This window comes from Leguminivora glycinivorella, chromosome 9 (assembly GCF_023078275.1).
Source record: "Leguminivora glycinivorella isolate SPB_JAAS2020 chromosome 9, LegGlyc_1.1, whole genome shotgun sequence".
Classification (NCBI taxonomy): domain Eukaryota; kingdom Metazoa; phylum Arthropoda; class Insecta; order Lepidoptera; family Tortricidae; genus Leguminivora; species Leguminivora glycinivorella.
The window spans coordinates 24,055,760-24,081,871 of NC_062979.1; the positions used below are offsets into that span (position 1 = coordinate 24,055,760).

A 26,112-nucleotide genomic window follows, 5' to 3' on the forward strand; every position below is an offset into this window, starting at 1 on the left:
TTTCGCTTTCGCTCATCCTACTTCTATGGTAAAAAGGAAGGTTATGGCGCCATCTAGTGGTGAGTAGTAAAATCAATCAAACTTGGCGTTTAGTGTTGCAACATGTAAAAAATAAATATTTGCCAGAAAATAATTTTGCACATTCCCTTGAAAGGCCGGCTCCGGTTTTATTTATATTTTAAAGTGATATTTACTTATTTATTTAATCACACTTTATTCATTAATTTTTCAAAAAAATTACAAAGGAGTAAAATGAAATGTGTAATGATTGCATAAGTCGTGTAACGAAACACGTTTACGGGAGGATGTTGTCATCTGTCAGAATTGGCCTTCAATTGCTGGGGTTTCATGCGATTTCGGAGGATTTTTTCCTGTTTCTTGCAATGATTGAGTGAAACTCGAATTAAAGTCAATGGTGTGACGTCTGGATGATAGTGCGTGAGCTAAAATGACATCGAGGAGCAAGAATGCGGTGCGCAGTTACGAAACAGAGATCGAGAAGAGCCGTGAGGAATCCAACTGGAAGAAGGCTGTGGATTTAGCTCAGCAGCTGAAGTCCAGGTCTCCTCAGCATGGTCAGTGGCCTGTTTAACACTTATTCCGACTATTGACTGGTAGTTTAGGGTCAGGGCAGTTGATAAGATTGGATTATTCTAACAAGATTGGTGCTGATCTTATCAGTTAATTACTCACAGAACTGTTTATAGGTAGAGTTATGACATACTCATATTGCGGCAGCATATTGCCGTGACGCTTGAACGCATGATTAGGGACAGTAATAGCCAATTATTATAGTCAATATTTTTTTATTTTATGATTTTTTATAGTTTAAAAACTTGTCAAGCAGGTTTCAGTTTTCTAGCAAGATTACTTAAAAAAAAACAAGTCTATAATGGATGATTGTATGCAAGCTTAGTTTTGAATCCAGTTATACTTTTTGCAGTCGCTCATAGTTACTTTATTTTGTTACTTTCTTAATGGAAAATATATTAATTGCACATGTTACCCATAATATTTGTTGTAAGATAATTGCTATTGGTAAGATATTTAGCTCCTGAAATTGTGAGTTTTATTGGCTAACACTTATAATAAAAAAAATATTGGATAGATTTGGACTGGACAAAAACTGCCACCCACAGAAGTAGGTAATTTCTTGTCATTTTGGACTGTACAAAAAGACAAAAAATAGTTCCAACGATTAAAAAATCAGGAATTTCAGGATCTCTTATAGTCTTCCAAAATGAAAAAAATATTTAGAAACAAAAGATATATAGTTTAAGCATCTTCTCTGTTTCAAATTTTCTTTATACCTATATAAAATACTGGTAAATTTGTATGAAACAAACACTGCTAATCAGTCCCTGTTTGCAACAGTACCTTTTTAGATATGTACATGTCCTACAAACAGTTCAATACTACTACTATTATTCCGTTGGCCGGGTGCCAACCATGTCAAATGGGAATGAACTTTACGTTTCAGTTCTACAATGTTGAATAATCAAGTAGAAACCAAACCTTTACTCCTTCAAAGCCTTTATTAAAACCCTCATAAATAGTAACACTTGTTTTTAGAAATTAATATGAATAAATAAATTAATGATGCATGTACTTTACCTAGTTTCTATCTGTGGAAACTTGTTATTGGCTCATTGTTTCTATGTTATAAGCCTTATTGTAACTTTAGCTGTAAGTTTTCCTTACAAATAAAATAAAATAAATAATTGTTAAATGTTCTGCCACAAGTAGATTTATTCAGCAAATAGGCCACAGGGGCACTTCTACATGTCAGTCACATGTACATATTTAGAAAATATTAAAAATTGAATTGAAATTACAATTGATTTACCACACAGTAAGCTCAAGAATTATCTGTGCCCTTCCTAAAACCCAGACGTCACTACAAAATAATTTATATCAATTATTTAATGCAATTTTTTTTCCATTGAGCACTTATTTATGAGTGTCTAAGAGAAAACAAACTGTTATTGACTGCCCTATGATCACAGACCAACCCCTATAGACATCCATTACAAGACGACTCGCGGTCACCAGCCTTACTTGTATTTGCCATGATATAAGCGCGGGCGCTCGCCGTGCCCGATCAGTAACGACCAAGTAACCGACCCGAAAGCAGCTCGTATTTATCGCAATGTATTTTGATGCCTTAAAGATGTCCACCTATAGTGTGAAATGGTGTGGAAAGGTAACAAGAAGATCAAATTTAAAAACAGACGGTATTACATTCCACAAATAAGTCATATTTATAATTTATTCAGAGCCGGCATAGGTCAACTTACACTGGCTATATACGCGAATCCCTTTTCATCTGGCGCGACTGCCTGCCGTCCTTGAAACGACCAATCGCAGCGCGCTAAACACATTCCCCTCCCGCTCCTTGCGCCCCAAGCACTGGTGATTTGTAGCGCGCACAAAATTTACAATATTGGCACTCTATAGGAGGTTCTCTGTGCCTATGATTGACTGGTAGATAATGCTATAAGTGTGTGTGAAAGAGTTGAATGCTATTTGTACTCCCTTTTTTGTGCAAAAAAAAAACAACAATTCTTGACATTAGAACAAGCGTTCCTAAAACCACAAAAATTTACAGAAAGCCTCGCACACTTCCTCATCGGGGAAGGCAAGCTGGAAGCGTACCTGGACGAATGGCCTCCAAACAAGGAGAACATCGAGCGAGCCCAACGGGAACTCTCCGAAGCTCGGGGCTACCTGACACTGGCCACCGATGAGGCGGGCCGGAAGGCCGGAGTGGCTCTCGATGCGTACCTGTTGCTTGGGAAGCTGAACTATGCCTGCGGGGCGTACGATGAGGCGTTGAAAAACTATAAAATGGCAGAGTTGAATACGCTGACAGAGAAGGAGCTACCTATGTAAGTTTATCTTTAGTTTTACTCCATATCTCTCAAAATTTGTTTTAGCTTGTATCATAGGGGCCGTCCACATATTACGTTACGCAAAATTTTTATTTTTGTGTCCCCTTTACGCTGTTGCGTAATATGTAGTACTACCACTTATTAGCGATGTAATCTTCCGCTGTGTTCATCAGCCAAATCTACAGACTAGGGGAGTGCCACTTCAGTATTCTTCGCCAAAGAGGATCGAGTATTATAGAGAGTTACTGTCGAAGTAAAATGTGCTCGCCGTGTGTAATGTTAATCACAGTGCATAGACTGCCATCTCTTAACACAGGCTTAAAACTTTTGAACCTCAATTTTGACAATTTGACCCATATTCTTAGCTTGATATGTGTTAAAATGTCAAATATTAATATTAGCGCCATCTAGCTGAGCGTACCCCAAAGGTGTAATGCCATCTAGGCCACCGTACCTTTTTCTGTATGGTACTGTGGTACGTTTTTTTCTTAGACTTTATCTGTCTATACGGAGTTTTAGGAGGCAAAGTCAGAAGATAGTTAGATACTCTCGTGGCTTTCCAATTAAGCGTGCGTGCCAGATATTTTGTGTAACATATTATTGCAGAAGACTATACATTTTATACATACAACATACAACAACAACATACAATCACGCCTGTATCCCATAAAGGGGTAGGCAGAGCACATGAAACTACTAAAGCTTCAGGGCCACTCTTGGCAAATAAGGGGTTAAAAGAAAACGAAACTGTGGCATTGCAGTGACAGGTTGCCAGCCTCTCGCCTACGCCACAATTTAACCCATATCCCATAGTCGCCTTCTACGACACCCACGGGAAGAAAGGGGGTGGTGAAATTCTTAACCCGTCACCACACAGGCAACAGGCACAGGCATTTTATACATACTTTCTGAAACATTCAATTAATCAAAGTAAAGTTAGCACCTTCATTAAGGGCACGAAACGCTGGTTTCTCCGAAGTCATTAATTTTCGCTGAATACACGCGTTGGGTTTTCTTTGATTCGTCGACAGCGATATCGAGCAAATTAGGGCGCTTTTACGCGGTGCGAGAAGTCGCTTGCGAGTTTCATTACATTAACGCGAAGGAACCAAAATCGCACGCGCAATCGCGACTGCTATATTCTCTAAAGGGGTAAGCAGAGCACAGGATACTGCTCATATTTCACGATGAATTCGTTAGATATAACTCAGCTTTCAGACAAAAAAAACTAAATCTAAATCGGTTCATCCATTCGGGAGCTACGATGCCACAGCCAGACACACACACAGACAGACAGACAGGCAAACAGGCAGACAGACAGACGGACAGACAGACACACACACACAGACAGACACGTCAAACTTATACTGTTACAATAAAATAATAATAGTTATGGATATGTTGCCATCCGGTCTGCTGATAGTAATTATTTATTATTGAAGCTAAAAGATAATACCGCTTTCCGGAAACAATGCATTAATTATTGATAAGGGGTTACAAGGTCATATCTAGAGAGTCGTGTTGGGATTAAAATTGTTTTTTTTTTATATAAATGGGTTTACTCTTGGCCTCAGGCTAGCCAAAGGCAAAGACGTGGCCTACGATGGAGTGAGCTCACCCAGAAGATGCCTGTTCACCCTTGATTTGAAGGTTGCCGGGTACAAAACTACAATAACAAACTGAAATAAATAGATGTAGAAAGAGTCCATTTCTCCATTGTCTAATGATTGTACAAAATCAACGTCTTCTTCCTTTTGTCATAATACCGTCATCCGGGTCGTAGGTATAGATAGTATATTTAGGGAGTAGGTACCATCGCCGTCGCGTCGCACCGCATCGCCTATAGCCCGTCCACACAGAGCGAGGCACGTCGCGAGGCAATTTCCTCGCGAGGCAAACCTGCTATGTAGATGTGCCTCGGCCGAGGCATTGCCCCCGTAGTTTGCACCTGCACTAACCCCTTAGTTTGTAAGTCCTACTAATAACATATGTGTCCATGGTTGCACGAAATAAAAATATTCATTCATTCATTCATTGCGCGCGTTTTGCTCGGCCGAGCAACCTGCCTCAGTCAAGGCACGTCTACATTGTTTGTTAGCCGCGTGAGCAAGTCGCGGCGTAACTCACTCTGTGTGGACCCGGCTTATCAAAAGTTCATCGACGTCGCACATTTAACCTTTAAATGCATGATTTTTTTCTTTTAACGCGAAATTAATATATGTGATAGACAATGGTTTTCTGACTATGGGGAAAAATAATTAAAAAAAAATTTAACATCGGTCTTAATACTAAATCAGTGTTAGAAGTTAAATAGACTAAATCATATTATTAATACAAATATATAATTATTAGTAAATTTTATATGAAAAATTTTACTATTACTAGAAAGACTCTTCCATAGAGATCGAATCGAAGGTTGATTTCGTCGCGTCACATCGCCGTCGCGCGACCGTCCTCCACGCAAACCATGAAACCACGGCGTTAGAGTTTTACAATGCGACCTCCATACGACAAAAAAACTAGATACATTTGACACTGTGACCTCCATGAACCATGTCAATGTTTGTAAAAGTTGGTATCTTAGTTAGGTATTTAAAACTGTCTTGTGAAACTTTATTTCTGTGAGCACTAGTGTGTGCATATTTACAGTGTTTACGTAGTATATTTACAAATCATGAGATCACTGATTACATAGCTTTTAATAACAGACTGTTTAAACTCTGAGTCTGTTGTCTGCGTGAGTCACCATAAAACCGCATTATATGTAAACAATTATATTTAGATACGAGCAATATCACCAGATATCATAACTTCCAGCAATTTTGGTGCAGCATTGTCGCTTGAATGTAATACCTATGTCCGAAACCCTGCACATGATTGCCGCGAGAGTATGTCGCCGCGAGATGGACTACCCTTCCTTATGTCAGTAATACAGTTAGAAGAAGACGTATCATTTATCTCGCGGCGACATACTCTCGCGGCAATCATGTGCTAGGCCTACTGGAATAGTTAATTAGGATGAATAAAAGTAAATTGAGCCTTGATTAATCATCTACCTAGAAAACACGTGTATGAATTCCTTTATTTCTACCATGCAGCACCGAAATTGCTGGAAAAGTTGCGATGTCTGATTATAACAATGTAGGTAGCTAGGTCTAAATGTTTTAATTTTTTTAGTCGAGGGTTTTAGAATGCTACTTGTAAATAGGAAATTGGTACATTCTAAGTCGCCTTTCGGTGAAGGAAAACATCGTGAGGAAACCGGACTAATTCCAATAAGGCCTAGTTACAGTAGTAACAGTAGTTACCCTTCGGCGAAGACATATATAACTCCGTATAGACAGATAAAGTCTAAGAAAAAAACGTACCTCAGTACCATACAGAAAAAGGTACGGTGGCCTAGATGGCATTACACCTTTGGGCTACGCTCAGCTAGATGGCGCTAATATTATATTGGACATTTTAAAACATATCAAGCTAAGAATATGGGTCAAATTGTCAAAACTGAGGTTCAAAAGTTTTAAGCCTGTGTCAAGAGATGGCAGTCTATGCACTGTGATTACACATTTTACTTCGACAGTAACTCTCTATATTTCATTCATTCATTCATTTCATTCATTCATTCATATACTACTCGATCCTCTTTGCCTTCGGGTTGGAAGGTCAGATGGTAGTCGCTTTCGTAAAACTAGTGCCTACCTACGCCAAATCTTAGTATTAGATGTCAAAGCGGACCCCAATGAGCGGTGGAAAATGCTGGGATAACGCAAGGAGGATGATGGCTATACGTGGATATACCTACTAGTCGTGTAGCCAGCAAATAAGAGCGCATTACTTGTATCAGTATGAAAATTTAGCGTGGTCCGCCTCCATTAACTGAGAAAAATGCCCAGATAAGAGATAATTATACTAATTATCACTGTAAGAGTGTAATTAACCTCATAACCTAACCTCGCTGTAATGATACGACCACAGCCTAATGGGTATTTGTATGGCCGGTACACGCATTTATTACTTGTAGCTACCTTAATAATTAGGGTGGTTATGCGAGAGAGACAATTTGTAAAAAAACCGGCCAAGAGCGTGTCGGGCCACGCTCAGTGTAGGGTTCCGTAGTTTTCCGTATTTTTCTCAAAGATTACTGAACCTATCAAGTTCAAAATAATTTTCCTAGAAAGTCTTTATAGAGTTCTACTTTTGTGATTTTTTTCATATTTTTTAAACATATGGTTCAAAAGTTAGAGGGGGGGGACGCACTTTTTTTTCCTTTAGGAGCGATTATTTCCGAAAATATTAATATTATCAAAAAACGATCTTTGTAAACCCTTATTCATTTTTAAATACCTATCCAACAATATATCACACGTTGGGGTTGGAATGAAAAAAAAATATCAGCCCCCACTTTACATGTAGGGGGGTACCCTAATAAAACATTTTTTTCCATTTTTTATTTTTGCACTTTGTTGGCGTGATTGATATACATATTGGTACCAAATTTCAGCTTTCTAGTGCTAACGGTTACTGAGATTATCCGCGGACGGACGGACGGACGGACGGACGGACGGACGGACGGACGGACGGACGGACGGACGGACGGACGGACGGACGGACAGACAGACATGGCGAAACTATAAGGGTTCCTAGTTGACTACGGAACCCTAAAAATTGTAAAAATCAGAATATAGAATTTGTTTTTTATCATGCAGAAACGTCTGCGAGCGATATTACATATCGTCACTACTTTAAAAAAATCTCGTATGTCACGCTGCTTCTCATAGTTAAAACGCAGTAAGTCTATATGCATTCCATACATACTTACTGCAATTTTCTTTTCATTGACAGACGAAGATACAAGTTTTAAAAAAAGTAGTGACGATATTTTTAAATTAAAGGAAAAATGGAAAAAAATCACTCCTCCGGCAGGACTCGAATCTGTGACTTTTGGCCTTGCCAGGGCCATCGCGCTTCCAACTGCGCCACTGAGGCCTGCTGGATGTGTGCGAATTTTTCCATTTTTCCTTTAATTTAAAAATACAGAATATAGAAGTTATGACGTTATACATGCACATAAAAAGTGGCTAAAGTAGACAATCAGAGCCCACACTGTCCCACTGCTGGGCAAAGGCCTCCATCAAATTCCTCCACGTATCCCTATCCCCTGAAGTCTCCCACCAGCCCCTGTCGAAGGCGTGATGGTCGTTCCGCCATACTATGTGTGGTACTGTGGTACCCAACGAGTGACTGTCTTGGACCACAACAATTAGGCTTGTGCCATTTCGTTCGTTGATCGGAGCGCTCCGATCTCGTTCAATCGCTCCCACGAAATAGTTCGCTCTTTTAGGTCTTTTGCTCATTTAGTTCAGCCAGACCAGCGACCACTACGGTCGGAAAGATCAGAATGAATGGGACCGAATAGTGTCAAAATGATACGAATAGTCCACAGATAGTAACATTTCGGGCCGAAAGGTTGTAAGTAACCGAAGTTCAATATGAAAACTTGACTTTTTTTGTTGCTCTGCTAAGTAGCTCTCGCTCTCGGTCGGCGCAGTCACACGCTCGTTCTCGATCCAAACCGCTCGCGCTCGCCGATCCTATACTGAACTAAATGAGCAAAGACCGATTCTCAGAGCACGGAAAGATTCAGTTCATTTCGGTCATTGGTGGGATTTTATTCCTAACAGTTCATAGTTCGTGAACGACACAAGCCTAACAACAATAGTATAGGTGAAAAATTTAAGAAAGTCACCTCTTGTATGTGTGAGTAACGTGTTCGAATAGAGAACACATATTTAAAATTAGTAATACAAACAAAACAAACGCCTATTCGAACACGTCACTCACACATACAACAGGTGACTTTATTAAGTTTTTCACCTATACATATATAATATTTTCAAACGGGGTAGGCATCTAGGCAGAGTACATGAAACTGTAAGTTTCAGAACCACTCTTCGCAAATTAATAGTATAATAATATATTGAAAATGGACGGGGAAATCTGTGGTAGGTTGTAGGTAGGTATTAATACATATATGATTGGTTTTGCGCTCATATAAATGCGGTATTTATATCATTGGATTTTTTATCTGAAATCGATTCACCTCGGTTTGACCTATGTAACGTTCTTTGTTAACCGACTTCAAAAAAGGAGGAGGTTCTCAATTCGACTGAATGTTTTTTTTTTTTTTTTTAAATAACCATATTTATGGAGTTCTTTATTTTCCTCCACCATGGGCAAGCGAAAATCACGCGTCAACTAGCGTAAATTATCAGTACTGCTACTTGTAAATAGATGTCGCGACGAACGAAAAGTCTAATGCTCACCAATTTTAGCTAATATAACAATAGTATTAATCAGCATTCTGTTTTCAATTCCTTCTGCTTGTAATATAAGTTGTAACTGTTCTAATATATTTTTTTTGGCAGACGAGACACTGTGACACCTAATATCTAGTAGTGTACTGATAATTCACCCTATTTGACGTGTGATTGACGCGTGATTGTCGCTAGATGACACTTAACTGTGCCTATACAAATAACTAGGCTTAGGACTTTTTATGGCATACCGTGCATGGTTCTAAAATCCGTGGAGTCGACATATGAAAAATTTTCGAAGTCAAAGTCAAAGTGCAACAGTATGATGTCATATTAAATATAAATATTTATACATACTATCACAACGTTACCTAGTTCATTTTAATCGAACGTAGTTAATTTTAACTAATAATGTTATTTATTAGTAAATTTTATCATAATCCTATATAATAATACCAAAAAATTACTATATAAAATCAGCTACGTTCGATTAAAATGAACTCAGTGACGATGTGACAGTATGTATAAATATTTATATTTAATGTGACATCATCAGGCCTCGGATTATTTTTCGCATGGTAAGATGAAAGGAAACTATGGAGTCGATATTAAAACTAAACTTTAATTCATACTCATACTCACTAATTTTCTTAGTCCCGTAATACTTTTGTCCCTTGTGCAGGTTGACAGATCGAAAATGTTAATCGAAAATTAATCTTACTGAATGTAATTAAAATTATTTATGTGGTGTGATTTGGGAAGCCTTTTGCTTGGTAAAGGGTTACATTTACCCTGTAACTATATCAAATTAGTTACTATTTTGTTTGGTTCAGACTACTTTGTTGCGGTAAACGTAATGCTAAGTACTAGCTGATTTATCAAAAATCATTTGCATGTCAATGTCATGTCAATCATTCACGACGCGATGTGTCACTTAATTATTTATTGCAATCGGTGCGTGCAATAATTACGTAAACAATTATGTCTGTTCCGGAAGTTTCTGCAATTTTATACTGGATAGAACCTTACAAAGATCTAAAATACGATCATGAGAAATGTGTTACTAGTACTTAGCATTACGTTTACCGCAACAAAGTAGTCTGAACCAAACAAAATAGTAACTAATTTGATATAGTTACAGGGTAAATATAACCCTTTACCAAGCAAAAGGCTTCCCAAATCACACCACAACTAATTTTAATTACATTCAGTAAGATTAATTTTCGATTAACATTTTCGATCTGTCAACCTGCACAAGGGACAAAAGTATTACGGGACTAAGAAAATTAGTGAGTATGAGTATGAATATGAATTAAAGTTTAGTTTTAATATCGACTCCATAGTTTTCTTTCATCTTACCATGCGAAAAATAATCCGAGGCCTGGACATCATACTTTTGGACTTAGACTTTGACTTTGAAAATTTTTCATATGGCGACTCCACGGATTTTCGAACCACGGTATGCCATAAAAAGTCCTAAGCCTACAAATAACTTGCATTACTGATGTATAGGGTTACAACTCTTCCCTTACTTAGTCCTCTATGATCTTGCTAAAAGACTCTCCTCGACTTAATACACCTGAAGAATAACTTAGTCCCTTCTGAGCTGGAAAGTCACATACTAAGTAATATTACAAATGGAAAATTGCGTGTGTCTGTTTGTTTGTCCGTCTTTCACGGCAAAACGGAGCGACGAATTGACGTAATTTTTTAAGTGGAGATAGTTGAAGGGATGGAGACTGGAAAGTGACATAGGCTATGTTTTTGACGTTTGTATGGAGCAATCTGCCATTTTAGAATTTAACGCGAGCGAAGCCGCAGGAAAAAGTTAGTTATTTTATAAAAATACTTACAGAAAATAAACATCTAAGTAGGTAATTTACAATTGTTTTAAACCGGATACGGAAGGTCATCCGCCATGGCTGTAACTTGTGTAACAAGTTTGAAATAGCATAAATTAGAAATTGTTTACGCGAAGGACGAATCGTGCGTAAATACTACCTGTACTTTACGTTACGTCACACCTCGGACACTGGCGATCAAATATATGAAAGAGGCGCGTTCCTCGCACACAGTCTAAGCTCGTGTAGGTGAACGCGTATGCTTGTATGAGTGAAATATGACAGGTCGACTGTTCGCGTGGTTGACAGGCGGTGTGGTAACCGAGAGGGGGTGGGCCGCGCTTACAGCGGGGAGCGGAAGTGGCCATACTGTACGATAGTACTCTTCATTATACTGTGGTACAGTCAACCAATCTGAATCCTAGGCCACTGTAGAACCCTTTCACAGTAAAAGTCAATGTAACTGCTATAGAAAATAAAGCACGGTGTCATTACGACAGGGTTCTAGAGTGACCTAGGATTCTAGTTAGTTGACTGTACGTTCAATGCCACTCTTAGTGAGTTTTCACATTACCGATATTCCGTACATTACAGGCGCCATCTTGGATTTTTTCCATTGTAATCCTTCCGACATCCGATATTGGATCGGATAATGTGAAAACGGACTTATTTAGCAGACCTAGATTCAGTAGTAGAACGCAGTCAATCAAAGGAGGATTTCCGAGCTCATATAACCCGGCAACCTTCAAAACTTCAAATCAAGAGTGAACAGGCATCTTCTGGGCGAACTCACTCCATCGTAGGCCACGTCTTTGCCTTTAGCTGGTCTGTGGCCAAGAGTAAGCCCATTTATAAATAAAAAATGATCTCCAGAAATAGGGGATTGTGCGACATGGGGACATACTCGATTGTGGCGTCCCCCAAACAACAACACATGAGTCAGTGTCCCCGGTGCTCAATAACGTGTACTGAAGAAGATCTTTTAAGGGCTACCTCGAGGGCTTGAAGTTTAATCCCTTTACACGAAGAAGTGGTAGGACACTAGGAATAGGCTAGGAAACAAATTGCCAAGCGCGTATTTAAGGTTCCGTTGTCAACTAGGACATTTTAGTATTTAAATGTAATTAGGAATACGCTGCTAAAAATCTTGTTTTCTATGAATATAAGTATTTGTATATTATGTATATCGTTGTCTGAGTACCCACAACCCAAGCCTTCTTGAGCTTATCGTGGGACTTAGTCAATCTGTGTAACAATGTCCTATAATATTTATTTATTTATTTAGCAAAAACTTTATTTTGTATTTAATTATTTTCAAAATATTACAATAATCTTAGAATTTATTACTTTTCAAAAAAAGCACCTTAACTAGAAATAATTACAAAAAGTAATCAGTCAATACCGCTCCGCACCGCTTCCGGTGCAAAAGTGCCCATAACGCTCGCGGCACTACCCCGTTGAATCACTATGGCCAGCGTTTGCACTGGAAACGATTCTGATATCATATTTATTTATTTACACCGTGAAATGTGTATAGTAATATTAGTAAATATGTATTTCTTCTTTCGCAGTCGGAGTTTACGAATAGTCGCCGAGTCGTACGCCATCAAGGGGCTCTGTTTAGAGCAAACAGCGCTACCGGGCAGCAGTCGGTATAAGCAGGCAGAGCGAGAGAGCGAAATGGTAAGGTCTTAAACATAGTAATTGGTATGAAAATGCAATAAGGAATGGGACTCACGGTACTATATTCATCGCTTCGATCGATCGGGCAGATGAGGAGTGTCTTTTAAGGTTCACTATTATCTGGCAGAAACTTTTTACGCATATATTTGATTCGTATATTGTTCTTGGCAGAAGTCAAGTTTGGCAGAAACACCTTACGCAGAATATGCTTTGGCACAAATCATTTCGCAGATTTTTGTAATACCGAATCGTCTGTTGTCATAATGTTGATGAGCATAATAGTCTTCTAGTCGAACAATACATTTGCAGATAATATTTGTGCATAATATTTAGGCGGCATAAAGTTGTAATTTGCTATTTCATAGCGAGTTGGATGTGTTGGGGATGCAAGATACCTAACACTCCTCCTCGCTTCGCTCGTCGTCGTACCTAACGGTGACTCTGGGGCAGTTTTTCTTTTCTGATAGCGAGTAATAATTCTGCTAATGTAATATGATGCTATAAGATTATTATGGTACATACAATTATGCTAAACCAAAATCGACCAAAGTAATGTTCTGTAAAACAATTGTTGCGCGTGGATATGGCTCAGGGTTCAGCTCGTAGCCTCAGGAACGGGATCAGCAGCAAATAATGTAGACGACGCCTTTTATGATTTTATATGAGTTTAATCTCAACTAAGTACATTAGGTACAGAAAAATATATTAAAAAAAAGTAGAATAAAAAAGGCACGTATGCGTGCATCTCAATGTGAGGTCAGTAGCGAATGCCTGGCGTGGGATCCGATCTCTTATCTCCTCTTCGTAGCAACACCCTGGACCAATCACAGGGCGCGTACATGACGTGATATGGGCGCTGATTGGCTCCCGATGATGCGATATGTGTACGGTAGGCTGCATAAGTTGCGCAGGTACACTCTCCCACATAAGTTGCATTGACATACTCCCGGCCTTGGAAACTGGTGGTTTACAAAACGTCTTGAATAGATGGCGCAGCGTGGCTAAGAGTCTGGCTGAAGAAGCGGACACAATTTGGAGAAAGCGCGCCTTACAGTTCCTCCTGAGGGCACCCTTACGTCGGCCACTCTCGAGACGCCGTCCTTGCCCGGATACGTTTTGGCGATGCGGCCTAAACTCCATTTAAGCGGGGAGTGTTGTCTTCTTTTATGATGACGAGCGTGTTTTCTTTGAGGTCATCAGACTGGAACCTCCATTTCGATCGGGTTTGTAACTCCGTCACGTACTCTCGGGACCAACGACTCCAGAAATGCTGGCGAAGCTGCTCGACTCTCTGGTAACGCGTTAGCCGATGCTCAGGAACGTCGCTCAGGCTAGCGCACACAGGTGCGGTTAGCGGACGACCAATCAAGAAATGCCCTGGACTAAGCGGTAAAAAATCGTTGGGATCCGATGACATAGGAGTAAGTGGCCTGGAATTAAGCAAGGCCTCGATTTCGATCAAGGTCGTGCTTAAATATTCGAAGGTCAAATGTGCGTTGCCTACAACGCGTCGCAAATGGTATTTACAACTTTTAATACCTGCTTCGTACATTCCACCAAAATGACTGGCATATGGAGGATTCATGCGAAATTTAATTTTCTGAGATATGGCGTACTCTTTTATATCGCCAGATATACTTGAAAGAAATTTTTCAAAATCATTCATTAGTCCGACAAAGTTTTTTCCGTTATCGCTTATTATTTCAATAGGTTTACCTCTACGAGATATAAAACGCTTCAATGCTAATAAGTAACCATCAGACGTGAGGTCACTGACCAGTTCAATGTGAATCGCGCGCGTCACTAAACATACAAATAAACAAATATATGATTTTATTAATTTTGCGCCCCTACCTTTGCGATTCAAAATAAGCACTGGACCACCGTAGTCCACGCCGCAGTATATGAACGGATACCCTGGTTCCAAACGCTCGCGAGGCAGATTGCCCATGATAGGCGTCAACGTTTGACCTTGCATGCGCTTGCACGTGACGCAATCGTGAACAATCTTCCGAGCTAAGTTTCTAGCACCTACTGGCCACCAGGTTTCCTTTATGTTAAACAACAACAGCTGAGGCGGCGCGTGCAACAGTCGCTTGTGTTCATAACGAAATAATAACACGGCTAAATAATGTTTACATGAAATTAAAATGGGGTGTTTTTTCTGATAGGTAAACAGGCTAGCATTATCTAAACGGCCGCCTACTCTTAGCACATTCCTTTTGTCAAGAAATAAATTTAATTTAGTTAGGCTTGCACCGTGTTTATTAGTTAACATCTGTTCACGTAATAAGCAAGTAAACACGTCCCGGTATGACTCATACTGCGCCAGCCTGGCTAGCAACAGAACGGATTCATTCAATTCATCGATACTTAATGACCCAGTTTTTTTGTCAACTTTATTTCGCGCATTATAAATGAATCTCAAAACGTACGCCGCGGTGCGCTGTAAACGATTGAATTGAGAAAATCTATGGAAAGGAAAACATCCCTCATTCTCATTATTTTGTACACAAAAAAGTGTGACATTAGCCTTCAACTCCGGTAAATCGTCATTATTTTGATCACTTAGTGAATCAGAGTTAGGTACAAAATTAATATCGTGAAGAAAATCTGGGCCCTGTCCCCAAAATGTAGAAGACCACAGCGAATTTAATGGCCGAGATCGTGAAATCAAGTCCGCGGGGTTATCCTCACTTCTCACGTGGTGCCAGGGATGATTTTGCGTTAATTCTTGTATTTCGACCACCCTATTTTGCACAAACGTTTTAAGTAAGTTAGGTGGAGTGCGTAACCAACCTAACACGATTGTCGAATCGGACCAAAATATGACTTTATTAAACCGACTGCGAAGTGAGCTATCTATTTTTGAATAAAGTCGTGCTCCAACTAGGGCTGCACATAATTCTAATTTTGGCAAGGTCACGGGTTTGATTGGAGTAACTTTCCCCTTCGCGCATAATAACCTGACTGTGACACTGTTGTCGTTATCAATAGTGCGAACATATGCGCAAGCACCGTACGCGGTTATGGAACTATCGCAAAATATATGTAACTCTAAATGCATAGGGTTGTCGCTTAATACGTAACGCGGAATACGAATTGATTTTAAATTCGAAAGATCGGCGACAAACCGTGTCCATTTTTTAGCGATGTCGCTTGGGACCGGGGTGTCCCATTCGACCTTCAAAAGCCACAATTTTTGTAAAAGCATTTTCGCGATCATAATAGTAGGGCTGAGCAAGCCGAGCGGGTCATAGACTTGAGACGAAACCGATAAGATAATGCGCTTTGTTATCGGCTTTGAATTTGTTTCGATTCTAGTGTGATAAAATAATTCATCAGAGCGGTTATACCATCCTAACCCTAACGTTTTATTTTGAACGTTATCACCTAACGATAGCTCTTTCGACGAGTCTATCGATTCGGAAAATTCATCAAAATCGAAATTGAAAATCCATTTACGCAATGGAAAACAACCCGACTGCAACACCTTGACGACCTTTGTGCAGATTTGTTTTAATGTATCTTTATTAGGGTTGCCACAAATAAGGTCGTCAACGTAAAAATCTTCATTAATGACGCGGGTTATTTCAGGGTCACCACACTCTGACCCTAACTGCTTAAGGCACCTACAACTTAAAAACGGGGCGGAATTCGTGCCGTAAGTTACAGTTTTTAATTGATATACTTGTAGGGGGTCAGACGGATTTTCTCGCCAAAGAATTAATTGCAAGTCGCGTTGCTTTTCATCGATTAATACCTGGCGGTACATTTTTTCAATGTCCGCGCACGCCACGTACTTGTTTTCCCTAAAGCGCATAAGTATGGATAACAAATCACCCTGTATCGGAGCGCCTACACATTGCAAATCATTTAGTGAAAATCCCGATGTGGAAACACAACTACAGTCAAAAACCACTCTCAGACGTGTAGTGGTGGCGTGTTCACGAAACACGCCAAAATGTGGCGTAAAGTAGTGTGGCGTCCCATACGAATCTATTGGCGCCATGTGACCCAAGTCGCAATATTCCTTGATAAAGTCACTATACATCTTTTTATAATTCGGATAACGTTCTAACCGTTTCTCTAATGCGTAAAATCTATTTTCGGCTTGTTTGCGCGAATCGCCTAAAATATCAGGTGATTTTTTAAAGGGAATGCATACACAGAACCTACCATCGTCGAGTCGTTTGGTGGTTTGCGTGAATAATTCCTCACAGATACGTTCTTCCTCACTGCGCGGTTTGTTAACCCGTTGACTTATCGGCGCGTCTTCGAGTTCCCAAAACTTACGTAACTGCTCATCTATAGAAACTTGCGGACTGTCTATAGTTTGCAAAAAATTACATACAACGTGAGTGTTATTTGTATTTTTGCGCGTATTGCAAGGATTGTGCGTACGCCCGGATACGAACCAGCCAAAATGCGAATTTTGCATGACCGCGCCGTTACCTAGGCGAATAATACCTTCTTGAACCACGTCCCAATACCTATCTGCACCTATGATTAGGTCTATCGGTTTCTTTTCATGGAAATTGGGATCCGCGAGTACGATTCCGTCCGGTATATCGAATTGTTCTTTGCGCATATTAACGTATGGCCGCGGGGGGGTTACGCGTGGTAATACCAAACACTTAACGCGCGTAGAAAAAGTGCTAGTTAAAGATTTGATGCTAATATCACAGAATCGCGTGTGCTGTGATATCGGCACCACCCCGACCCCATACAAGCTTCGAGTGGACTGTATAACGCGCGTATTTAATTTATCGCATAATGATTGAGATATAATGCACCGTTCGCTTCCATTATCGAGAAGCGCGCATGCCTTCGTAATTATACCTAAATCGTCGACTATTTCAATGAGAGCGGTTGTCAACAAAACCGGTTCATCGAAATCATCGACTGATGCCTGTGCGCATTGGACATCTGTGTTTAAAGATACATGACCGCTGTCAATGTGTGCGTGATTAGTTATGGAATAACTACTCGATTTACCTGTGGAGGTATGGGGCTCATTAGGCTTATTTTGGCTTGCCTTAGACGTGCCAGGACAGCTGTTCGTATTGATAACATTAACTTCGTCGCGATGAATAATTGAGTTATGTTTTTTGTCGCATTTCCTGCACGGCCCATACCTACACAAATCAGCTGTATGACCAGTTCGCAAGCAATTTTCGCAAAGATTTTTATCACTTACTAATTGCAAACGATCTTTCATATTCAGATCCAGAAACGACTGACATGAATATAAAGGATGTTTCTCACTACACATCGGACATAATTTAAATTGTTTTTTAAATGGTGTTTTCACCTGCGGTTTTTCCGTCGCGACGTTGCAGTGCACCTTTGGAGTATAATTGCTATTTGTATACTTTTTTGAGTCTTGCGAATTGGTCTTACTGTGCGTTACGATTAAAGTTTCAAGCATGTCTGCCCTGCCTCTTAAAAATGATAATAAATCGTCGATAGTTAATTTTGACTCAATTGAATCGGCGGACAAGGAACCTTTATGTTGCTCCCACTCTCGCTCAGTGGTGGAATCTAGTTTGGAAACGATCATATAAATTAATAAAGTGTCCCACGAGTCTACAGGCTCCTTTAGGGCTTTAAGAGCGCGAATGTTTTTCAACACGTTATCTATAAGTTTCCGTAGCAACACCGGTGATTCCTTTTGCAACGTTTGCATTGAGAATAAAGCCTTTACGTGATTATGAATAAGCAAGCGGTTATTATTATACCTATTCAACAATAACTCCCATGCGATATTGTAATTGTCGGTTGAAAATTCAATTGAGTCTATAACTAATTGCGCGCTTCCAGTAAGTGACGATTTAAGATAATGAAATTTTTGAATATCTGAAATTTCTTGCGAATTATGTACTAATGACGAAAATGTATCTCGAAAGGCGATCCAGTGCTCATGTGAACCGTCAAAGCTAGGCAATGAAATTGTAGGTAATTTTACCGATTTTAATGCGTTTGAGGATTTATCGGAATCGATTTTAACCTCGTCTTTCACTAACTTTTCAGCTTGGGCCATTATACTATAATACTCGGCTTCAAACTCGTCTCGCGCGTCGAGTTGAGCGTCTAGATCGGTTTCGGGAAGAACATCTTCGATTTTAGATTGAATATTATTAAATTCCGTATATAAGCCCGTCGCGCCTTGAGTGCGTAGCCTAACTTCGGCCATTTGATTAACGGATAAACCTTTGTCGAACGTTTCTATATATTTTATAAATTTAGTGAGTCTACCTTTAACAGAACCTCTCTTTTTAATAAGATCTTTTAACACCTTATCTTCCGCCATGTCGGTAGAATGTAAGAAGCTAGGTACTTACAGTTATCCGGGTTAGGTATTCTCGCCGCAGCTGCCAACGATGCAGCTACCAGCCTGGCGACCTTTGCGTGTGTAGGCAGATCACAAAGACGTTCGCGTTTAGGCACTGGAATTGAAATACGAACACGTGTATCACAACTATAATGAGACAGGGCCGCTAATCTTGATTGATTCGCCTCACCAGAGCACTGTGTAGCTGCCGATGGCTATCTTGCCGATTGCGTTACTCTGGCCAAGTATCCTGGAGTAGGTATGCCACGTCGCTGGTTGCATCCGAGGTCGAAGGTCCAAAATATGTTGCGCGTGGATATGGCTCAGGGTTCAGCTCGTAGCCTCAGGAACGGGATCAGCAGCAAATAATGTAGACGACGCCTTTTATGATTTTATATGAGTTTAATCTCAACTAAGTACATTAGGTACAGAAAAATATATTAAAAAAAAAGTAGAATAAAAAAGGCACGTATGCGTGCATCTCAATGTGAGGTCAATAGCGAATGCCTGGCGTGGGGTCCGATCTCTTATCTCCTCTTCGTAGCAACACCCTGGACCAATCACAGGGCGCGTACATGACGTGATATGGGCGCTGATTGGCTCCCGAAGATGCGATATGTGTACGGCAGGCTGCATAAGTTGCGCAGGTACACTCTCCCACATAAGTTGCATTGACAATTACGATTGAGCCATACACTGTTTACTCGAACGAAATTTAATAATGAAGCCAGTAGGTAAATATGAGATAAAAATAGAATCGTTGGTCGTATGGGGCCACACACTTTCGATCCATTGGGATATATGAATATCCCAACAATTGAGATTGCACGGGATTTTGTTGCCATTTCCGATATCGTATTCGATCAAGTGAATCGTTAATGATATTGAAATATACTGTCGATCGGTAGTTTCGATTAATTTGTAACCCCCTTTCTTCCCGTGGGTGTCGTAGAAGGCGACTGTGGGATATGGTGTAAATTGTGGCGTAGGCGAGAGGCTGGCAATCTGTCACTGCAATGTCACAGTTTCGTTTTCTTTCAACCCCTTATTTGCCAAGAGTGGCACTGTAACTTTAGCAGTTGCATGTGCTCTGCCTACCCCTATAAGGGAAACAGGCGTGATTGTATGTATGTTATGTATATTGAAATATACTCTTGATCGGTAGTTTCGATTAATTTGTAACGAAGGGTCGCAAAGAAAAATCGTACCCTGAATGGGGTATACAGTTCGTTAATATCGTAAACAATCTTACATGAATCGGGCCGAGTTGACCTGATGCCATAGTTTGGTACTTATTGATTGTGTATAATTTGGCTAGCATATTTCCAATACCATTATTACTCTTTCCAGATTCGGAGTTTCGAGTTAGCATCAGAGCTGACATTGTTATACCTCCAACGAGGCACGACAACCGTCAGCGCGGGGGCGACACTCGAGACAGCGCTACAGCGCGTCCCGCTTCTACACATACGAGCCCAGCGCTTACACAGCGCACGAGACAGGTCAGTACACACACAGATATACATCAGTCACACTGCTGCACTCCAGCGACAACCGTCAGTGCGACCGAGACAGCGCTACAGCGCGTCCCGCTCTTACACATACGGGCCCAGCGGTTACACAGCGCAAGAGACAGGTCAGTGACACACACAGATATACACATCACTCACACTGCTGCACTCCAGCGACAACCGTCAGTGCGACCGGGACAGCGTTACAGCGCGTCCCGCTCTAACACATACGGGCCCAGCGCACGAGACAGGTCAGTACACACATAGATATATACTAACAACAACACTCTTAGCTAACCATCGGTAGACATTATGCCCTTGTAATACAGCTTACGTAGTAATAAGTATGAGGATAGGCTAAGTTCAATCTCGCACAAACTTGCGAAGACGGAAAGATCCGTATGTCATAGGGCCTTCCGTGTACAATCGATTGCCAGGCACTGTGAGAAATGCGGCATCCACCCAAATTTTTAAAAATAGACTAAAGTCGTGGCTCGAAGAAAATAATTTTTATAATTATCAAGATTTTTTCAATTTATCGCTAATGTGATATTATATAAATTAGCAAATTCAATACAAATTGTAACAAATATAAAATAATTAACATATTTCCTGACTTATAACTGTATGTTACGAATAAGAATTTCATTTCATTTCATAATAAGGATTACAAATGTACAGCTAACGTTGTTGTCGATCCGTGATGACAACGATGCCGATGAGCGATGTACCACTCACACAAATCTAGAATCCGTCCATTGCTAACCACCGTCAACTCTATTATACTGTGTCACCATTAAAGAGATTCGCTCTTGTTAGCTTTACACACTGTATATGCTCTATTATCTTTGATAATAACCTATTATCCATCAACAGGTATCGAGTAATGCTGACAGCGGTGGAGGCGGCGTCAACGCAAGCGTTGCGGTTAGCGCTCGCCAGGCAGCTTGCGGAGCTACTCATGCGGGGCTTGGCTGGACAGGTATGCTTCCACCGGGACTCGAACCCGGGACCTTGTCACTACCCACTAGGCCGGTGCTGTACGGTGTCGCCAGGCAGCTTGCGGAGCTACTCATGCGGGGCTTGGCTGGACAGGTATGCTTCCACCGGGACTCGAACCCGGGACCTTGTCACTACCCACTAGGCCGGTGTTGTACGGTGTCGCCAGGCAGCTTGCGGAGCTACTCATGCGGGGCTTGGCTGGACAGGTATGCTTCCACCGGGACTCGAACCCGGGACCTTGTCACTACCCACTAGGCCGGTGCTGTACGGTGTCGCCAGGCAGCTTGCGGAGCTACTCATGCGGGGCTTGGCTGGACAGGTATGCTTCCACCGGGACTCGAACCCGGGACCTTGTCACTACCCACTAGGCCGGTGTTGTACGGTGTCGCCAGGCAGCTTGCGGAGCTACTCATGCGGGGCTTGGCTGGACAGGTATGCTTCCACCGGGACTCGAACCCGGGACCTTGTCACTACCCACTAGGCCGGTGCTGTACGGTGTCGCCAGGCAGCTTGCGGAGCTACTCATGAGGGGGTTAGCCGGTCAGGTACGCTCACTTCACTAGAAAATATGTGTACCTAATGTATTACTTATACATAGGTACTTGCTGTTGTAATGTTGCGGTGCATTCGGATGCGCCCTCTGCAGGCCATTTGGTCTCACATTAAATATCTAACTGACCGGACGTGTGTGTTTCATTTATATACATATCAATATGATATGATTAAATAAATAAAAATCTAAGATGGCCGAATGTCACATTGACACTTGCCAATGTCATTGTTGTTAATACCGGGAATACCGGGGCAAAGTCAATGGATAAAGCAACTGCTAGTCTGAACACGGCTCTGGGTTACCTTGGGGATTGGCTCGGTGACCATGGGCTTACTCTATCTCCGACAAAGAGTTGTACTGTTACATTTAGCCGCAGAAGGAACATGCCAACAACTGATGTATACTATGACGGTGTCAGAATTCCGAGTAAGGAGTCTGTAAAGTTTCTAGGTGTTATTTTGGACCATAAAATGTCTGGCACTCTGCACCACAAATACATAATAGGTAAATGTGAAAAAAATATTAACATACTACGAGCACTGTCCGGGGTGTGGTGGGGTTCTCATCCTTATTACCAGAAGTTACTATATAATGCCATCATACGCAGTCATATAGATTATGGGTCACTTTTAATGGAACCTTGCAATAAGGATGGCCTTGACAAACTAGACCTCATCCAGGCAAAATGCTTGAGGATTATACTTGGCGCTATGAGGTGTTCTCCGAAGAATGGCATGCAGGTAGAAAGTGTTGACCCTCCACTGGCTCTCCGCAGACAGTATCTTGCGGACAGATTCTTAATCAAGAGCAGCTCATACTATAGCCACTTGATGCTTCCACGCTTGTGGCCGCTGGCGCTGGAGGTCACTGAAAACAGATATTGGACTTTTAAAGTTTTCCCAAGAACAGTAATATCTTTTTCCAAATTAATTAATATCTACCCCAATTTATATAAATCCGGTACTAATCCCATATTTGAAGTAGCATTTGAAACCCTTATATATACTCCTAAAGTAATATTAGATATAGGCATTTTCAAAAATGATCCAGGAGCAAACAATAAATTCAATAAATTTTTAGAAAAATGGTCAAATTACTTACCGATGTTTACTGACGCTTCCAAGATGGATGCGACCAGTTGCGTGGGAGCAGCAGTGTGGATTCCTCGATACAATATAGCTCTCCCATTTAAATGTCCTCCACAATCTTCAATTTTTACAGGCGAAGCAGTTGCTATCCTTGAGGCTGTCAAATATGCAGAGACACACAACATTAGTAAAGCTATTATTTTTACTGATAGTAAAAGTTGCCTGCAGGCTATTATTGGCAACCAATTTAAAATGAAAATAAAGTTCCCTTTGATTTTAGAAATCAAAACCGTACTTCGCAGGTGTGAGTCAAAGGGTCTAACCATAGTTCTGAGTTGGATTCCTAGCCACTGTGGCATTAATGGCAATGAGATGGTTGATACATGGGCAAGGCAAGCTATCGACATTGGTTCAGTGAAATCGGTAATTTACAGTACTGACCTTTTGAGTGGCGTACTCGCAGACATGTTTGCCACATGGCAGGAGCAATGGGATATCTCGAAATTGCAGACGGGCAAGCACTATGGATGTGTGCAACCTCGTCTCACTCGGAAGCCGTGGATCTATCGTTTTCGTAATTCTCCTAAATGGGTTATATCCACAATTTGCCGGTTGCGATTGGGAAAAGTATGCACTCCGTTATTTCTGGCTATGATTGGTGTCCGCGCGAACTCATTATGCCAATGCGGGCAAGAGGAGGGTAACTTGGATCACATCTTCTTTTCGTGTTCAATGTGTAGCTACTCACTGTACGATGTATTGCCCGAAAGTGTACCACGACCTATATGCTTTAGCTCGCTACTTTGTTACATGGATTCGACCTTAACTTCTATCCTAATTAAATATTTACAAACAAATAACATTAAACTATAAATAACGTAAATTCATTCTCACTCTCGTCTATAATATTCTATTACTTCATTTATTCCTATTATACATGTAATATGGTTTTCTTTTCTTTCATTTCCCTCATGTTGGCATTACTAACATTCTGTCATCCGCTTCCCGCTTCTTCGCTAATCAATTTGTGTAAGTGTTGTCATGTGTTTGTCAGTGACGTTCATAACAAATGTTTTGTTTTAGGTTTTCCCTTCACATCCTTCATAAAAAATAAAAAAAAATACCGAACATTCTCCTCACGTGTGAAAGTCAAAGCTACGATAACACCAAGCCAACACTGACATTGGCAAATTCACCCTGTGCAAATTGGCAGGGAGTAAAAGCCAAAGCAAAAAAAAAAAAAAAAATACCGGGAATAATACCAGTGGAATAAAAACTTTTCTGCTATAAATAAAATAAATAGCTATTCGTGTAAATTATAAGTACTTTTATATAAAGCGCTCCTGTCCTGAGCGATCTAATGCCATGCAGGCAGGCAAATGTATGGTCGCGCGATAAATGATAAAACATCTGGCCGTCTCTATCGCACTTACAAAGTGCTTACCTGTGCTCCTTAGTGCTTACCTGCCAGCTTGAAAGTCACATAGTCACATGTCTTTTATATGTTTTCATCATGTATATTTTTTCTTTTTTTTTAATGTACTTTAACACTTAGAGACTATACATCTCCACAGAATATATAATAGTACAAGTACAGAAGGCTCACTCCTTTAATGTTCACAAAACGCCGCCAGTCTTAATTCTTACCTACATTAACAAACGGACCGCACGCGTGCAGACGACATTGAATTCTATTGCGCCGCTCAAAGGTCGTCGCCGCTGAATGGGCCGCGAACTCGCGGCCGCCGGCATATACTTGTAGTGCGGCAAAAGGATCGCGGAGTGAGCCGCCCCTGACATCTCCAAATTCTCTTATTAATCATAGTAGCTTTGTACTTTGTATAATTTATTGAAATGAATTTCCATAGAGTAGGTACCTATGTAGTCTGTTAATTTAATATTTCTTTTTTTTGATGAATACTTTTGCTGATTAAATTGTATCTCGTTTTTTAATGCATGTTAATTATAAGATGTAATGTTTTGAAAAGAAGTGGCCCGCCGAGTTTCTTGCCGGTCCCATAGTGGATACCCCCCTCCCAACTGAGGGGGGACTGAAATCTTCTCGAGGCTGAGGCGTAGGGTTAGAGCCGGCGTAGCTTTATTTGACGTTCATAAGCGCATTGTAATATGCCTACTTGGAAAAATAAATATTTCATTTCAATTTCATTTCATTTCATTTTATAAACAGAATCATCATCATCATTATTGGCCTCAAAGTCGAGCGACAAACACGACCACAACTCGGGCAGGTGAAGTGTGCACTCGGCGAATACGTATCGCGCTGGACGCTTGGCGCGCTTACTTGCCAGTGTCGCAAACCAAGCATTGTCGTGGATTTTGCGTCCGTCGAACATCATGCGCCATTTGAACAAATATTACCCAAAAAAAAAACCTAAAATTAGAATTTGTAATTTTTTTGCAGGAGTATCGTGCGCCCGAGCCTGCGCCCACGCCTGGCAGTGGTACGGGAGGGACGTTACGGAGAAGAGAGGACTACGTCAGTGAAGGCCCGTGGAAACCCAAGAGATACGCTGCAATCAATCAGGTAAAACTGCATGGACGGGTTTACTCTATGGTCAAATCAACCGCTACGATACGATAGAGGTAAATCTGTCACAAACTTCATGACAAGGACCGAAATTGATTAATAGATTGGATTAGATTAGATTTTCTTTACTAAATACTCGTATCATGATAAAAAGCTATCATTTATCTAACCACATAAATCCTGGAATCCCGCGGCATATCCATACTGGCATAATGATTGAGGTCATTTACCCCATGTGCCATCCAAATCCCCGATCACTGCAATAGTTATTTGTTATACAAGGGGGCAAAGTTGTAGGTATTTTAACGCCGAGTGTGAAATTGAAAAACGAGCAAGTGAAAGGATTC

The 26,112-nt window shown here is 40.7% G+C and overlaps 1 protein-coding gene and 1 long non-coding RNA gene across 3 annotated transcripts in view; one reads left to right on the plus strand and one right to left on the minus strand.

Annotated features, from left to right (window-relative positions):
• The first annotated feature begins 328 nt into the window (after nucleotides 1-328).
• LOC125229360 (tetratricopeptide repeat protein 7B) overlaps nucleotides 329-26,112 on the plus strand; it is a 46,012-nt gene continuing 20,228 nt past the window's right edge. The window contains exons 1-6 of the mRNA XM_048134182.1: nucleotides 329-575; nucleotides 2,609-2,888; nucleotides 12,618-12,729; nucleotides 20,414-20,565; nucleotides 21,451-21,556; nucleotides 25,640-25,762. Coding sequence (XP_047990139.1) covers nucleotides 449-575; nucleotides 2,609-2,888; nucleotides 12,618-12,729; nucleotides 20,414-20,565; nucleotides 21,451-21,556; nucleotides 25,640-25,762 — 900 coding nt within the window. The 5' untranslated portion in view covers nucleotides 329-448. The remainder of the gene's footprint in view (nucleotides 576-2,608; nucleotides 2,889-12,617; nucleotides 12,730-20,413; nucleotides 20,566-21,450; nucleotides 21,557-25,639; nucleotides 25,763-26,112) is intronic.
• On the minus strand, nucleotides 22,391-23,671 carry LOC125229339. 2 transcript variants are annotated; one of them, XR_007177393.1, is made up of 4 exons: nucleotides 23,659-23,671; nucleotides 23,231-23,374; nucleotides 22,661-22,996; nucleotides 22,391-22,564 (listed from the first exon to the last, which is right to left on the minus strand). It is a non-coding gene; the product is annotated as an uncharacterized LOC125229339 (long non-coding RNA). The 2 variants fall into 2 exon arrangements; XR_007177392.1 differs by lacking the exon at nucleotides 23,659-23,671 and having other exon boundaries at nucleotides 23,231-23,652.